The following is a 17,838-nucleotide window of genomic DNA, read 5'->3' on the forward strand; positions in this document are numbered from 1 at the left end:
TAACTATATGCACTTCTGTTTCCTTAAAGTTTCACAATCTATTACAAATACAGGAATTTTTTAAATTTTTTAATATAAGCACCAGACTCAAATTCCATTAGATAATGAAGGTAGGAATAAAAACACAGGATGGATATGCTGAGTGTCTTATCTAGAACACAGTTCTAGTTGAGGGAATGTTTTATCTATTTCATTTGTAAGATATTACAAATGTAGCACTACTCTTGCAGTGTGTTGTTTCATTTTCTGAACAAGACTCTACACATTATGCTTCGGGGAACAGCACCATGTTCTAAAACTAGAGCTAGCATGGTTCTGCAGTATAAATCCTATGGGCATATAAGGAAAGTAGCAGAATATGGTTTTATCTGTTGTAAACCTCAGGCAGAATATTTTTCATTTATCATTTAATCATGTTTCCTCTTAAATTCTGCTTTTTTTTCAATACTTCCTTTTTTTTTGGTTCCTGCACCTTAGCCTATTTTAGATCCCTGTTAATACTGTTCAGTGTACTGTCGCATTTAAGTAACTGCAAATAATAACTCTGCATTGTTGCCTCCTTAATAATGAAGTTGTAGTCATGATTGATTTCCCTTTAAAAAGGCATGAATCATTTTGGTTTACCTCAGTAAGTGAGTAGTAAGTTACTACAAGTTGGTTTTAACAGTTTATTCTACTTAATCATGAAGATATGACACACTGTGTTTTCACAGACTTGCATGCCAAAATTAACCTGAGTCAAAGTATAGGATATATAGTCTTCTATCACTGACTGATATAAGGGTCTCAGCTACTGTGAAGTTAAAAAAAGTGAAGTATTTCAAATGAAGCCAACTACACAGATAGCTTTTATCACAAGGTACAGCAACACCATGCAGTAAAGTGACTCTAAAATAGCACTGAGAAAAGCTGTGGCTTTGGAGCCAAAATAATATTGCTGTGTTGGCACCATGCAACCCTCTAGCTAATTGGCCTTGTTAGCTGTATACTACATTCTGCAAGAAAAGGTTGACTTAGGCACTAAAGTATGAGAGAAAATTAATGACTGTGGATCCTAAGGAGAGAGAGACCCATCGATCCCTCTGTTTCCTTATGTACTAACACGGGCAGTTCTGGGCTGAGCATGCTGGTTTTTTCACCCCATTCCTAAATATTTATAGAGTATGTCTGTATTCATCCAGATCTGGAGATGAGGTGAATCTCTTGATCATCACTGTCTAATATACTTTGACTCAGATCACAGAGTGGTCTGGGTGTGCATGCATTGGGTTCCTTTCAGATGAAAACCAGGAAGATAACTCCAGGAACTCACCTAATGCACTCTAAATGTGTGTAAGCGTTGAGCTCAATCCAAAGTAAAATCCCCTGAAAAACATATGTCACGGACATTATGTCCTTGGCATCAGCTATTTTACTCTACAGTTTTGCTCCCACTAGCCCAGACAGTAGCAAAACTCTTTCCAGGCGCTGTACAAGGGCCAGGAATTGGACTCAATGATCCTTGTGAGTCCCTTCAAACTCAGCATATTCTGTGATTCTGTGACTAACTTTCCTCTTGAAGTGCTGTCAACAGAAACTTGGTCAACCATGAACTTGTGTATTTGAGTCTTGAAGAACTCCAAGGGCAGTAGCTTCTCCTAGTGTCCAACCTGAACTTCCCAAGCTGTAATAGTTGCTATTGCTTTTGTTGTACTCTCTGATGCTGGCAGAAAGAGCTTGGCTCCATCATCTTTGTAAATGCCTTAGAAGTAGTTATAGGCTGTGATTAGGCCCCTCTTACAGTCTTCACTGGTCTAAACATACCAAATCCCCCAATCTCTCCTTGTAGGCCACATGCTTTTGGCTTCTGTCTCAGTAAGCTCTCCAGTTTTGTCCCCATCCTGCTGATTTGGATGTGCTGGGCACAGCACTCTTAGTGCAGCCTCTTCAGTGTCAAGGAGTGTAATAACCTCCTGAGAGGAAGTGAGAAGAGGGGAAGTGAGGCCACGCTCATCCAAGTGTAGCACAGAGCAGGGGCTCTTACTTGCAGTGTTCAAGTTGGATTAGAAAAGCTCTTCACTTCAGATTTAGAATCTTGCCTTGAGTGGCGTGCAGACAGTCCAACAGAAAGCTTGTGATGGAGGAAGGACTTGACAATGCTTCTTGGACCATTGTCTTCAGAACACATAAGCATAGTTAGTACATTCTAAAACATTAAGCCACAAATACATAATATTATATTCTTGCACTTACAGAGGATATTTTATGGAAACCACTACATCTTTGACTTTTTTCTCCATCAAAAGTTTGTGAAGGAAGAACTGCTGTAATTCAGATAAATTGAATTAAAATCCTGACTGTACTTTTCAGCCTTTGTGGTATAGCCTTTTTTACCTTAATGAAAATTTCACAAGAAATAATTCTCTAGAGGTGTTCTGGATAGATTTCTGTTTATGAAAATAAATGGTAATTATCCCACACATTTGTCTAATATTTCAAAGATATACTTAAATAGTAAGAAGGATATTATTATATTGTTGTAATAAATCGAATTACAGTTTTCACCATCTCCTAGAATTTTTCAAAATAAAAACCATTATAAATGTGTGGCCATGATTCTATGAACAGACCTCTTAGATATATCAGCTGTGTCTCTGATTGTGGCTCTAAAGCATTGTTAGATTTGCATACATGTCTCTCATTTGCAACAATATGAGAAATGTCAAATCAGTTTTAATCTATTGTTTCAGATATTCTTCATTCATAAGTTAACAGTTCATTTTTCATCACATGGCACTCAAAGCTAAGGGTTTACAACAGTTGTGGTTTATTTTTGAAAATAGCTTAGCAACAGTACCATCCCTTTTTGATCTCAACTCGGTTGACACTGATTACAATTTAGCAAAATCCATGACATAGTCTTGTTGTGAAAGAGAACAAAATTTATTATCTACACCAGATTTCATTACTAACCAAATTCACTTCACATTTGACAGTATGTGTGAGTGATATGCTTTACATAAATGTGTTTGGATTAACTTAGACAGAACTTAATAAAAATTTTGGTGTCATTGCCATATTGTACTTCATTATCAAAACACATGTCATTTTGCATGGTAAGAGTAATGTGATATCAGAACTGTGCATTTAGTATTATAGGAGGAATCACCTGAGCCAAAAGATCGTGTAAATTATGTTATTAATGATAAATAATGTTTTTAAGATACTAGTGGATTAAAGAGGGTGAAGAAAGTGATAGTGTTTGAAACAATATAATTAATTCATGTTATCAGTTTATTTCTAAGTATTGAGATCTCTTTCATCTTTGGTATATCTCTTTGTTCTATGGTATTCCTTATTTGTAAAATTCAGCTTTCTGAAAGTTAAATAGAAGTCAAACTGATAAAGAAATTCTGACTGCTGAATTACGATATTAATTCAGCTTCACTGTATTGAAATAGGCTGCAATACAAGATATGTATGAAGCACAATTTTGCCAAATACAAACACATGTGTTTTTACATGTGTTGTTGCACATGCAAACGCTTCCATGTGTTTGTACAATGTACAATTTGGGGATTAAATCCCAGCACTTTATTTCCAAAGCACTCTCTGTGTGTATGTGTTAAGGGCTCTTTTTTATGGGATAAATCTGTAAGCCTGACTAAAAGAACAGAGTTTATATAAATATTGTTTATAACATCTTTTTCCCCAACACAGATACAATAGCAGAAAGGAGCGCCCTAAGAGAACATGTGTATCCTAAGCTGAGAGAATTCTGCAGGGAAAACTATGGCCTGGAATTTCAGGTAGGTTTTGGTGTGTTGAATCTTGCATTAGTTTTTCCTGATATTAACTCTAGTTAGAACAAATAACCTTTCTAAATATCACTGGTAAAATAAAAAATTTCCAAAACTTTATTTCACAGAATCACGTGCAGAATGGTTGGGGTTGGAATGGGCCACTGGAGGTCATCTAGTCCAACCCCCCTGCTAAAGCAGGTTGTACACGATTGCCACCAGATGGGTTTGAATATCTCCAAAGAAGGAGATTCCACAACCTCTCTGGGCAATCTCTTCCAGTGTTCTGTCACCGTCACAGAAAGAAGTTCTTCTTTATATACAAGTGGAATTTCCTGTGTATCAGTTTCTGCCTGTTGCCTCTTGTCCTATTGCTTGGCACCACCAAGAAGAGCCTGGCTCCATCCTCTTGACACCTACCTTTAAGACATTTGTATACTTGGATAAGATCCCTTCTCATTCATCTCTTTTAGAGGCTAAACAGACCTATCTCTCTCAGCCTTTGATGTACTAAAATTATTTTACAAGCAGATTTGAGGTAAATTCTGAATAGGTGAAAACATACAGTTTTACAATGCAACATTGCATTGGCAGTAAAAGTAATATGGCAACAAACTGATGGCCTTAGCTTTAGAAACTTAATGAAACGACCTCTATTTTAGATATTCAAAGTATATAAGAAGAAGTAATTTTACATCTGAATTACTGTTGTGCTTCTGGAAACCATACTTAAGTTCCACTGTAATGTGGAAAATAATTTAACTAGGTGAATACATAAACTGGATTACCAAAATGAATTGAACATGAAACATTTCTATTGTGATTATATACTATGGAATTTGCTTCCTTTAATGTCAATTGTAACATTCCCATTGCTTCAGTCAGTTCATATTTTCCTTTGTATTATGAGAGACATAGACCCGTACACATCGTTGGCAAGAGCCAACCGGTAATAAAGACAGTTGCATTTGACTTAAAACGTGTGTTTGGCATTACTGTTAAAGTCACTGGTACTTTAAGTCAATTGTATCCTAATTCACAATCCCTTATATGTCAGCAGGCTTGAAACTGGCTCTCTGCTAAGAGAAACAAATAAAGCTCACAATGTTCTAAAAATGTTGCTTTCCAAAAATTATGGCTATACATCCTCAAGCCTTCCTCACATCCTTAGTGACCCCATTCCTAACTCATCTCTCCAGAGTGTAGCTTACTTGGAAACAATTAATGCCTTTTATGCAACATCCTGTTCCTCCCAGTGTATTATTCCTGATGCACATGCAGCTGTTTTTTAATCAAAATAACAAGTTCTTAAATTAGGATATTTGGTTTTAATTCCCTGAGTCACAGTGAAGTTGCTGAATCTGCATGGTGGTAAATTCCAGAGTGATTTTTGATTATGGCTATAAAAGAATTTCATCTGAAGGTCCTAGCTCATCAGCTGATTGGGAAGTCCCAGCTGCAGTAGTACATGAAAGGAATGGCAAAAGATATTTAAATAATATTTTTCTCGTATTACTACTATGTGATAGTCATGGAAAATATCAACCCTTTATTTCTCAGTCATCTTTGAGGAGAAATCTCAATGACAGGAAGGAAATGTCTCTTCCAAGTAGATCGTAATCCACTGAGTTCTTTGTGAGAGGAAGCATGTCTTTCTTCAAACAGATTGTAATGTGGTCTCTAGGGGACGAATAACTAAGTTTACTGTAGTTGATATTCATGGAAGCAACACCAGGAGCATCTTTATGTGATATGAGGTCTGAGAGGCAGCTCCACTGACATAGTTCTGAAAACAGCTAGAAAGCTATCACATTTCTGTGGAAGCAAAGTAGGAAAATGTACAAAAATTGCCAAGGGAAAATAGTAAAGCCTTTTGAAAGAGGCTCTGAGGTAGACTTTAGCAAAACATATTTTTTTTGCCTATGCCAATCATGATAAGCTGAGTTTCTGAGGTTAGCATGAAAAATCAGGACTACAGTTTTTAGTGCAGTGGCATCAATAAAGTATTGTGTACTTTTCAGATAAAGGGATAAATTTATATTTCTCGCTACAGAGCACAACACATAACTTTTCATCCTGATAGGTAATCTGCTGCTGACCAAACAAGAACTACCTTGTGTGTCACTACCACAAAATGCACTATTCAGGACACCCTCTACCTGATAAATCATGACCCAAATTAAATGCATTCGAGTACATGCATTACTCCAGCTTTCAGTGAGTCATCTGGGTGCACTCAAAAGTGTTTTAGTTGTTGCAAAGCATGTGATCATCAATCTGGTGGGAGAACATAATCACCATATGTGTGGAAGCATAACTGACTGTATTCAATCATACTATGAATTTGTTTGCTTTTCATTGAATCAGAAAATATTTCTGGAAAAAATAGGTATTGGTGAAGACAGAAAGCAAGCAATCTGAGTAAAAGATTTCCTTTGACCTGAAACACAGTATTTTTATAGGAGAGGATGGAGAGATTAAAGAAAGTGGTTGTAATTGAAAATTTTGGGAAGATAATTAACCACAGTTAGTTAGCAGCATACTCTTTTCTTCTTCAGCACAATTAACTGTTTCAAATAATTTTCACCAGGAGATATATATGCTAGAAGGAAAGTGGAATTTGTCATGAATTAAATTTTTTAGTGCCTTTTTTAAGCTCTTGGAAGTGATAAAGGCAAAAATTATTTCATGTCCTGAGAAAAATCTCTGAAACTGTAAGATTGGTAGGACAAAAGCTAAAGTAAGCAAAATGAAACACTGAATTATGAACAAAAACTGTTAGGTGACTAATGTGGAATTGAACTAGACCAGTGTCAGTCCACTGTGTGCAAGTAGCTCTTGCACAGGGCACTGGTTGTCGTATCACCTTGGCAGCCTTTCTGAAAGTTAGAGTGCATTTTTGTCATACCATTTTTTCAAATGTAAGTAAAAATGTGCTTCAACATCAGATATAGTTGTCTCCTTGTTCCATTTCTTTAATTTTGTAAATCCTATTCATTTTAGTTAGTATAAAGAGTAACTGATGAGACTTCAATTTTTAATTTCTTGATGTCTTCAGAGGTTTTATGGGCAAAATATTTGCTTTTGTAGGGCAAAATTGTAACACATTAAGATACTATGTGCCAAAATTGTGTTACCCCATAAAAATAACACACAGAACGCAGCTGCTGAGCCCCTACAATATCTGGTATTGCAGGGAATTTCCTCTTCAAGTTTACAGAATTAATGTTATTTCTGAACAGTTAATTAAAATAAAAATTGCCTTTATGTTTCAGAAGAACTTGAGCCGCACAATAATTCAGACAGATGAATTCAATGTGAAGGTCAATAATAAAGTTTTATTGATAAATTACAGAAAGGAAAGAGGAAGAAAGAAACATATTTTTCCTAACGAGACTAAAAGAGAAAGAAAAAGAAATCAGTGCAAATGAGGGAAATAGGAGGGCTGTTTGAAATGCAGTTTTGTACCATAGAAAATGCACGTTCCAGCAAAATTTTGGAACACAGTTTCTGCAAAAGATAAAGATATCGAATGTATTTTCTTGGCAGTGTAAGCTACAATACATTCCATACCTTGGATTTTTTCACTCATCATCAGTCACACAAGACACTACCTCTCGCGTTTAGCAACAATGTGTCTGCTCCAGCAAACACTGAGGAGCATCCCAAACTTTTCTGGCAGAAATAACCAATAAGACAGTTGACAGTGAAATTACACATAGGCATAAATAGGTGTAGTATTTGGTCTTAAACCTTGGTATTTATTGTTATAATTCCAAGAAGATTAACCAGCTGTAAACTGATGAATATTACTTTTACATCAACTGATTATTAGTTCTTATATTAGGTCTTCTGTGTAGACAACAGCTAGTTTTATGATTCTGTTACTTATAGAAACATCAGAGTGCTTCCACAGTACAATCAATATGGCAGTAAATAATATTGTAATATATTCATGTCTTAATACAATTTTGATTGCTTTTTTAAACTGTTCATTTGGACTTCATTGTTTTTGTTCAAGTTATATACAAGATGTTAAGAATCAATAGTAGCATCAATGAAAAGAGTAGTTGCACGTGCCATAACTTTTGTACCAAAACAAACTCATACATATGATCCCTATTCTTTTAAATTCAATTTCCCAGAGTGAAAATTCAGCCTTTTAGTTAAAATGTGTAGTGAGATCACATTTCATCACTTAATTTCTTCAGGTAAATTTAACATCCATATTCCAATTTCTCCCAGGAGTTTGTTTCCAACTAATTAGCATCAGAAAACTGAATCAGTAGGTACAGACAAAAGTCTGGACAGCAATCTGTCTGCCACTTTATATCTATACAGTCTCTGCTTCCAAAGTACAAGGATCAACTAACAAAGGAAGTATAATATTATAGAACAATACCTATTCTTTCTTTCGAGCCACATGCACAGGATGAGTTTGTATCCTGTGGATACAAGTGACACAGGGTGTCAAGTCATGGTCTTGACTGTGATCCACAATGAAACTCTCATTAATTTTCATGGAGCTAGGATTTTTTTCAACGTTTTTGTCATTATTCTTATCTATCCGTTATATGCAATCCAGTAGCAAATAAAAACTACATCAAATCAAAATCTCCTCATACTAATCTGCACAAAAATATGACTATTAAATGAGAAACTGTCCCAGGAGGGACTATCTGGGAGGGAAAGTGAGAGTCTTGAATTGTCATTAACCTGAGAAAACCCTGCTAGTCTGTGTAAGGACTACATATAGACCTCATTGGTTTTTACTGCACTGCAGAGGAATGCTTAGTAGTGCATGGAATGTTGACAAAGCTAATTTTTAATTTGATCAGTAGCAAGAGCATATGATAAGTAACTATGTTGCATACTATTTTCCAGGTCATAGACTTATACTGGGGAGTTGAAGCAGATGAGTGGGACAGTCCAGAGCTGCAAAAGACTCGTATGAAGCTGTTAGAAGACTGCTTGAAAAGTTCCGCAGGTCCATGTTTTGTTGTGGGTATAAAAATAATGTTTTACTTTACAAAAAAATATAATGTTATCTATCCTAACATGCATGATTCAGTAACAAATGCATGATTTTCTTCTTTCTAAAATATTTTATATTCCTTGCTATGCTGCATCCAAATGTTTCCCTATACAGCTTTGTAGATTAACAGTGATTACTCAGTATTAGTGGAGAGGAAGGAAGGATCTTTTATGATCAGTCTCCATAACAAGAGGAGTATGACTGTACTACTGTCACAACAGAATTGTGGACAACTTGTTTAAGGAGGTCACGATTAATTAATTCTTGGTACTTCTCACACATGCACTATCGGCTGGCCTAAAAAGACAACAAAAAACCAGCAGCAGCAAAGAACCGTCTGCTCTGATCAGCATTTGCTGTTTTGGGTCATAAACCCACAACAAGTTAGGATATCAGGTATTAGCGAGTGAAAAGACTGGAGGTCAGTGACAACCCGAGGAGACTGAGTCTGTGATATACTGATATACAACTGATTGTTCTCTCCATGATCCCTTGTTAGACTTGATGGCAAAACAATCTTAAGGCCATGCCTTTGCTATTCCAAATTTTATTTTCTATAATACATTTGGTAAGAAAATAATTTAGAAAAGGTATTTTTCTCCTCTTCTACCTAAACGTAGCTAAGTGATCTGTAATCCTTAGACTTGTCATAATAAGACAGAGAAGAGTTCTGAAAAAAACCTGCAAGTCCTTGATTATTTTTTTTAAGGGAAGAATGTTAAAGATTTAGTGAACTGAAACCACAGAATCCCTTGGGGTTGGAAGGGATACAAAACACTGCCTGCTATGAAGGCTGGAGATCACGTCTCTCCATGCCAAAGATTAGACAAAGAGCAAGCTGTAGCATGTGTCATTCTGTACTTTTATCACACCCTTAAAAAGATCTCTCTGGCTCTCATTCATTCACCTGCTTGTCTCACTTTGTTATTTAGCTTCAGAGGCCTGGGGAACAAGAGCTGTCCCCAGCTTGACCGTAAGAGCCCAGCGCTTGGAGTACTGAATGGGTTTGAGGCTGTTGTGACACTGTTTTTCACAAGCACACACTGGCCCAGATCTCTAGAGAGGTTGGGTGTCTTTCATCTTATGTGACTAAATTTAGTTTTCTGGGTTTATTTTTCTACTTTTTATCTTCCCTTGATGAAAAAAACCAAAGTTGGAACAGAAAGGCATGGCGTTTTTCTGTAGCAGCACCCAGTGTCCTTAGATATGAATGTTGTAAAATCTTTCACAGTGAAGAAAACCTTGTCATGAACCATTGCTGCATATTTTAGCAGCTCAGAATCTTGAAGCTTTTAAGAACTGCCTGCCTGATATTGTTACTAAGGAAAGAAATCAAACCAAATCAGAATTTTTAAACAGAACAAAACAGTTAGCAAAGAGGTTGCAGTGAGCCAACGATTTCAATATTTATTTCACGTTTTCCAAGTATGGGCCAAAGTAATAGCTCTCCCAATGACTGGCAAAACTACAGGAATCAGTTTATGCACATTTGTTTTTTGCTCTGCTGTACCGTAGTGAGATGGGGTTTATTTCATTTACAACACAAATTGAAGATGATTCTACTCCAACAAGGCGTAATTAGTTTTAATTTATAGTAACATAATTAAAAACTGACTTTGGCACTGCAGGCTTTGGGCAACTTCCCATTTCTTGAGAAAGTTCTATAAAATGTGCTGCTTCCATTCAGCTGGGTATTTTTTTTGTACTTATCAATTACCACTTTTTGAATTGAGACACAGATCTGGGATTAAATTGGACTATTCAGAATTAACTACTAGGTATGGATTGATTTTAGAAAGTGTTTCTCTATGGCACTTTGTGCCTGCATTGTGATATCAGATGGAGAGAAAACAAAATTCAGTTCTTAAATTAGTGCAGTGCCTACGTTGGAAGTCCTCAGCTTTTCTGCAGATATGAAGCAACAAAATCTAAATTAACACATATTCATAAACACAAAGGAGAAAGCAGTTCTGAAAAAAAGGCATAATTAATTTGCTGTGAACGTTGTATTTGAGAATGTATAGTCCCCCTCTTACCTGCTGCCTGAGCTCTATTAACACTTGATTCAATTAAGGGAGAGGGGAATTGTTTGGTTTTTTGCTTAAATTGAGGCTTTTTGTTAGGTTGGTGTTTTTGTTTGGGTTTTTTTCTGCTGTGCAAAATCAGTCCCTATTATATGTGATCATTTAAATACTCATAGCCTTTACTATAGGTAAATATATACCATGCTATTTTTGATTTACAGAGTAATTTATCAAGATCCATTTATGAGGGGAAAAGTACTATTTCTGTGGGGAAAATACTTCTCATACAAATTTTATGCAGAAATTATACTAGTTTTCTCTGGAATCTACATGGAGAGATTAAAATGCAGTGTATTTATTAAATTGTGAACTTTATAAACTCTGCATTGCACAATGATACCAAAGGAAAAAATGCATTCAGTGCATCACTGGAACTTTTACATTTTGTTACGTTATGTTTCCTAGTGAATTTGTAAGAAATGGCAACACAGACAGGATGCTAGAGAGACAATAAAGGTTATGTTATGATCCCACAACCAGCACTGATCACGAACAGGATTCATCTATTACAGATCTAGTCTTGACATCTTTTACAATAAATAGGAACATACAGATACCTCCAGTAATACCTGAGTCATTACTCAGGTAATGGATAACCTGAGTAATGGATAACTGGATAACTGTTTTTCCTTTAACAACGAGGAGACATTAGACTGCTAATTTAGGAACTCAAATACAGTGCTTGATTTCAGTTAAGGCCATGAGGTATTTAGGGTGTCATTAGTCTACAGTAATTATTTGCAGAATAAGTTTATTTCCCTTTTACTGATATTCCCTAACTAATACTCTAGTACTGACCTGCTGTTGTTAATGCCTTAGTACATATGAGAAAACTGTCAGGCTTCTCTGCACTTCTCTTAAAACACACCCTGCAAGTTATAACACGTGGGTGCTCTCTTCCATCTGTGTGGCACCACACAGTCTTTGCTTGAACTGCTGTCCTTGCATGACTGTCTCCTGGAAGACTGTAAAATTAAAAATAGAAATGGAAATGAAATGGTAGTCTGTTGCCTGTAAAGGTTTGCTCGATTAAATATGTTTGGGATTTTACAAACCTTAGAGATTCTCTCCACCCATCATTCAAATCACCTGGTCCAAATAATAATAAAAACATTTTCTACCTACTCTGAACAGCCATTGTAATTTACATTATCCCTCTCAAATTATTGTCAGCTTGTTAATTTCAGCATTAAGGAACCTGGTAATGGTCTCTATAACCAATAATCTTCCTTGTTTGCTAATGGAAAACAGGGCTGACCTTTGAAGATGATCACTTAGAAATATGAGAAACACCAAATATTTTGCAATGGGTCTCCCCATGTCCTCAAGAATTTCCACATCTAAACAACTTGAGCTTCTGCATCATCCCTTGCATTTTCACTGGGCTGCTGAGATATCCCACAGTGTATTTCTGAAGCTCTGCTTACCACAGACCAACTGTGGATGCCTAAAAGCTCTTTTCCCCATTCTCAGTCCAGGGCAAGGGCAGAAAATAGCGATGGACAGGACTGAATTCAAGAGCAGCACATGCATCCCTTCCTGAACAGACCCTAGAGAAGCATAAAACTCCACTTTCACAGAGCTAAAGACCTAGCATTATAAATTTGGGGTTCCCGTAGAATTTGCAAAGAATATTAGCAATTTGCAATATTTGTCATGTCCTTAAATCACCTTGAAGTTGAAGAGGAAGTATGGTAAATTGAGGAGTGAAATGTTTTTTACTGTCTGTATCTTTTTGTTCCTACTGTATAATGCATGCTTTAATCATTCCATTAAGTACACTGCTACACTCTCTCTGCTTAGTACAAATGGTTGATCATTAATTTTGAGTGCATTCCAGCTCAGAGAAAATTCCAAATTATATTACTCCAGCTCTGCTGAATGTCCTCAACTCCCATCTCAGTCCTGGTGTTACTCTAGGATTTATTCCTAATGTGAAAACTAAATATATATGTGTTCTGGAATGCATGAATTATATTTTGCTTTTGCTCTCCTGGGAAAATTGCCACACAATTTAAGTTAGGGAGGCTAAAGTCAGTCAAATGTGTCTATACTAAAACATTAGGGGGAATGCTAAGCCCCCCCTGCTTTTTGGAAATTCAACCGAAGTTGCCCGTACTTGGGCAATTCAGTATTTAATTTTCCTCAAGGAAGCAGTTCTGTATGTAGTTTTCAAGTGAGTGGGGAAATAGCTGGAGCCAGACATGGTACAACAGTCCAGCTCTTCCAAGAAAGAAATATCAAATTATGAATTTTATTCTCATTCATCATCTGATTCAAAGCCCATCCAAATAAGGACTCCCTCTAACATAAGTGGGTTTGTGTTCATACAGCATATCAGGAATGGCTCCATAGGACCTGTTGGCATTGATCTGGAGTAAAGTATATGTCTGCAGACGATAATCCTGATTTATGTGGACTTGGGCAAGAGGAAAGATTTTTCTGTGAATGTCAAAGTAGAGCTTCACCTATTTTTTGAAACCCCCTCAAAGCAAATAAAGTGATAAATTTTAAAGTCATAGTATGCAACTTTCCCCTCAGCAAGCTTTGGTCTTCTTTCACAGCCTCCAGATTAAGAGCTAAAGGGTGTCTATCCCTTTCAGTGTAGTTTGTCTCTGAACAACGGATATACACAGAAAGTGAAATCAAGGATGGGGAGATATTATATGATTAAGCTATTGTAAGTGAATTCCTTCATTTGCTTTAAGGATGGGAATGTATTTTCTTGTGAATCATCTCTGATTCTCTAAATCTAAAATACTTACCCATTTTTTAAACGTGGCCCATTGAAAATAGGTACAAGATTCATCAGACAGCTTTTCCATGGAACATAGAAACTGCATGGTTTTTTATGTAGTCTTAAAATAGCTTTCATTTTCAACCAGAAGAGTGCACATATTTTCTGCTAAGTCACTGTGCTTCTTTTTCTTGACAGAAATATATTTTTTGGTGCTGCGTTCCAGAAAGGTTAAGTATTATGTTTAATATGAATGACCATATTAGCGAAAACAAGATTAACGTGAAGTCATATTTCCATCATTCTTTATTATTTGTAGAGGAGAAAATAGGCTGCATGACATTTATGAGATTTAGTGTCTCTTGACCCTCAAGTGCTTTACCAAACCATCTTCTGAGGTAATATTGTAATCAGCTGGATGTAACCATCTGCCCTACAAATGAAACGGTAGATCAAACATCAGCTGTTCTACAGAAGTGAGGGGGATGGAGGGGATTCTAAACCTTGCAGTGCTACTTCTGTGAAAAGAAACAGCATACTTTACAGTATTTAGCAGGCATTTGGTAAATTCAAAGAGAGATATTAATACTGTTGCTTGCTTCTAGAGTATACACCTTCCCTTTTACAGAGATCCACTTCAGAGATCCTTTGGTTAGCAGGTTAATAACAGACCCAGTTTTGGTGATGTGAAATGACTGTAAAGGTTGTTGACACTCTGAACACTTTAAGTAATGCTGGTTTTGATAAGCTGTAACCTTTGTCAAGTGCCTAAGGGGTTTGGTTTATGGAGACAAGGAAAGCCTTTATCTCTGTTATCACAGTGATTGCTTTAGTCTTTTTCCTTCAGTTCAGCTTCTTGGAAGATCCTTTCCACATTTTTGCATTATTTCCTTAATTGTTATTGCAGTTTAGATTATTAGCTTCTTTTCATAGAAAATAGTTCTTTTTGTCGTGCAACTGTACTACTGTCCTTTTTATCCTCCTCCAAATTTATAATTTAATAAACAGTAAAAAGAGTTCTTTCCCTCCAAGCATGTGAAAAGTAGGGAATGGATGCAAATCATTTAAGAACATTAAAAAAAGACTAATAATTCTACATCAGTCTTAAGTTTACTAGGCCATCATACCGCTAGCATTGTAGGGAAAGGAAAATTATACTCTTCTCATGCAAGGAATTTTCTAATAATTTCTTTTCATCTTTGAAGGACTAGATTGATAAGTTTAAGAGAGTACCAGCCACCAACTGACCCAAAAAACAAGCCCTAAAGCCAATGCCAGCTAGCTTGGAAAAAATAATGTTTAGTTACAATTAGCGCATAAGGATACAAAAATCTTAAATAAAAATCATCAAAATCAAGGAACTAGTCAAAATAAATAATCTAGGGCATTCCACATGTACTTGCAAAGCAGAGTTGGTGTTATGTTCTGGTACTTATTTTGCATACTTTGATAAAGTCTAAATTCTGGGTGTGTTATAATCTCCTAGAACTAATGTCACTTATACTAAAAATTTGCCTTTGGGCCCTCATTTATGTTATACATAAAACAATTATTAATAGTGTTTTTAGGTGCACACTACACAGTCATGGGTCATATCAGGCTCCCAGTAACTGCATTATTCTATGTAAGCTGTGAAATCATTTTCTTGACATTTAATTACAAAATCAGTTTTCATTTGTAGACTCAATAAATACCAATCTGTTTAGCTTTAATAAGAAGGGAAAAAGAAATAGAAAAAAGAAATTTGCAGTGAAATGTCATGTCATGTTATAACTAGCTTCAGTATTCCTAAAATCTGGAGGGATGTTAAAAATTCCGTTATACTATCAGCGATCTCTCCCTCTGATAATACTCATAATTAACAGTTTCTAATACCTTCATAGCAGCTCCGTATGTTAGTGAGAAAAACAGCTTAATAATTATGTTGAAAAAACCCATAAATATATAGGTCTATTTCCAATAAAGAGTGTATGTATGTGCTTACAGTGGGATTTAGATAGGTTTTGCAGTCCTAAAAACCCCTCCACAGCTGCTGCAACTTTGGAGGTTACTACAGACTAAATGCATCTCTGTCAATCCCTTAAGTGTCTGATTCAGCCCTTTTTGCCATGCTCAACTTTGTCTCATCATTTGTCACATAAATACCATCCCAAAATGGAAATCTAGAAACTAAACAGCCTTTCTGATAAATACTAGCAAGATCATATTTCCCAGAAAGTAAAGATATGGCCACTTGCATAGGAAGCATACCAAAGAGGGCAGTAAGAATGCAGAGGAGCGTTAGCATTTAACCCTGGGGTTTGGTGTCCAGAAGCCAGTGCCTTGGCCTCCCAGCTGGCTACAGTGATAGGTTCGGAGTTATCTTCTTCCTTTCTGCCTCCATGACACCTGTGTCCTTGGATGCTCAGTAAGGCATATTAAACTGCAATCCTAGAAGAAGCTTTTTTCCATTAGCCACACTTCACCTCTGAGGTGCAACGCAGGGTTTCAAGCCCTTTCACAGTTCCTTATATCTTGAGTGAGTGTTGTGATTATTTTACAAAGCAGAGGAGGTTACACCACCATGCCCTCCTCTAAAAGACAATATTCATCTCCTTGCTGTTTCCAAGAAAGGTATGTTTCCCACTTGCTGTAGGCAGGGTAGTGATTTCCACAGAGAAGGTTACTGGCTTTAATGTGGGATATGTGCTACGGTCTTTTATTAAACCTAACCCTTGTGGTTTGTTTTTCTACCCAGTTCTACTGTTGTAAAGTGTTACGGGACCTGTCAGAGAGTTGACAGAAATCTGGACTGCAGTAGGAATTACCTGCAAGGACCTGAGCTTTATGTGAAAGGAAAAATGTACATGCCTGTCAAGAAATCTCCCACACAATTTCAAAAACAGAGCAAAGTGAGAATAATGCATTTGTTTGGAGGAGAATCAGAGTGAGTGAGCAGCTCAAATCTCTAGGCAGAGGTAGGCAAAATCTTCTCCAATCCTTCCTCTACCCTACTTTTATTCACAGATCTCTTCCCTAATTGTATTCTTTTTGCCTGGTTTTCTCACCTGCATCTATGCTTAGGCTGATCAAAGAGCCAGCAACAAAATGAGCTAAACTGGTGCTTCATGATCATGTAGAAGGCAGGAAGAATGTGGAGGAAGACCACTGGTATTTTCTCAGCCAGGAAAAAGGAGAGTTCTGATGAAACAAAGTGTATCAGGGAAGTAGGTCATGAATTTCTTCTGAGGAAACACATTCCCTCTATAAGGTGGACTGTTAGCTCCTACCCACTATGTCTTGAAATATTACTCATCGTTATTTCATATCTCCCTACCACTAGAGAAAAGCTTTGAGATTTAAAAATACTGCACTGTGGGTGAAGTTCAGAGTTGAGGGAAGTGGTACATTTACAGCTAGATTTGGCTGCTCTCTTTAATTTTCTGAAAGACAGGTCAAGCATCAAGAAACTCCACCATCATTTTCTTCTTATATCTTATGTCAGGAACAGTACTCACAGCAAAAGACTTCAGCACTTGCCCCTTATCCTTCCAGTCCTAATTCCAGTCAGTTTTCTTACAAGGAATTCAACAGCCCTTTTTGTTTTTCATGGAACTGAAACCAAGACCTGTCTCAAGTTTGTGAAACTCATATCATCCCCCCAGGGTACTTCTGCAGTGCCTCCAGATAAAAAAGGAAGAGAGAAATTAGGGCATGGCTCTGTGAAACAACGCACTACAATATTTCTCAAGCCAAGGAACATAAATATATATCCCGGCAGGTGGAAAAACAATGTATTTCTCAGATCAGAAATGCCTTTTATGCCTTCAACTTCCTATTCACTTCAATAATCTCAATTAAAACCTGTATTTCTTACTTTTTATACAGTCAGCTGAAGTTCTAAAATTAAATCTTTTTACTCATAAGCTTCAACCAAAGGATTGAGGTATGGACACTGTTATTATGACCTAGGTATGGAGGAAAAGCAAATGAAAGTGTTTGATACTGTTCTATGGTATCATTTTTCCTTTAAAAACTAAACAGGACAAACAATGTAAAGTAACAGTTCCATCTCTGATGATACATAAATACACAAGATCTTTCAAAATAGAAGTACTTAAAATAAAATGGTTATTTTGCAAGCTATCATTAGCCTCATTTTATAGATAGACAGTCTGAGGCAGTGGCAAAAGCATCAACAAGTTTCCATTCTAAGAAGCAGTA

The 17,838-nt window shown here is 36.4% G+C and overlaps 1 protein-coding gene across 1 annotated transcript in view; it reads left to right on the plus strand.

Moving 5' to 3' along the window:
• NWD2 (NACHT and WD repeat domain containing 2) overlaps positions 1-17,838 on the plus strand; it is a 52,827-nt gene that overhangs the window by 17,428 nt on the left and 17,561 nt on the right. The window contains exons 2-3 of the mRNA XM_032687102.1: positions 3,700-3,788; positions 8,664-8,780. Of these exons, the coding sequence (XP_032542993.1) occupies positions 3,700-3,788; positions 8,664-8,780 (206 nt within the window). The remainder of the gene's footprint in view (positions 1-3,699; positions 3,789-8,663; positions 8,781-17,838) is intronic.

This window comes from Chiroxiphia lanceolata, chromosome 4 (genome assembly GCF_009829145.1).
Source record: "Chiroxiphia lanceolata isolate bChiLan1 chromosome 4, bChiLan1.pri, whole genome shotgun sequence".
In the NCBI taxonomy this organism is placed as follows: domain Eukaryota; kingdom Metazoa; phylum Chordata; class Aves; order Passeriformes; family Pipridae; genus Chiroxiphia; species Chiroxiphia lanceolata.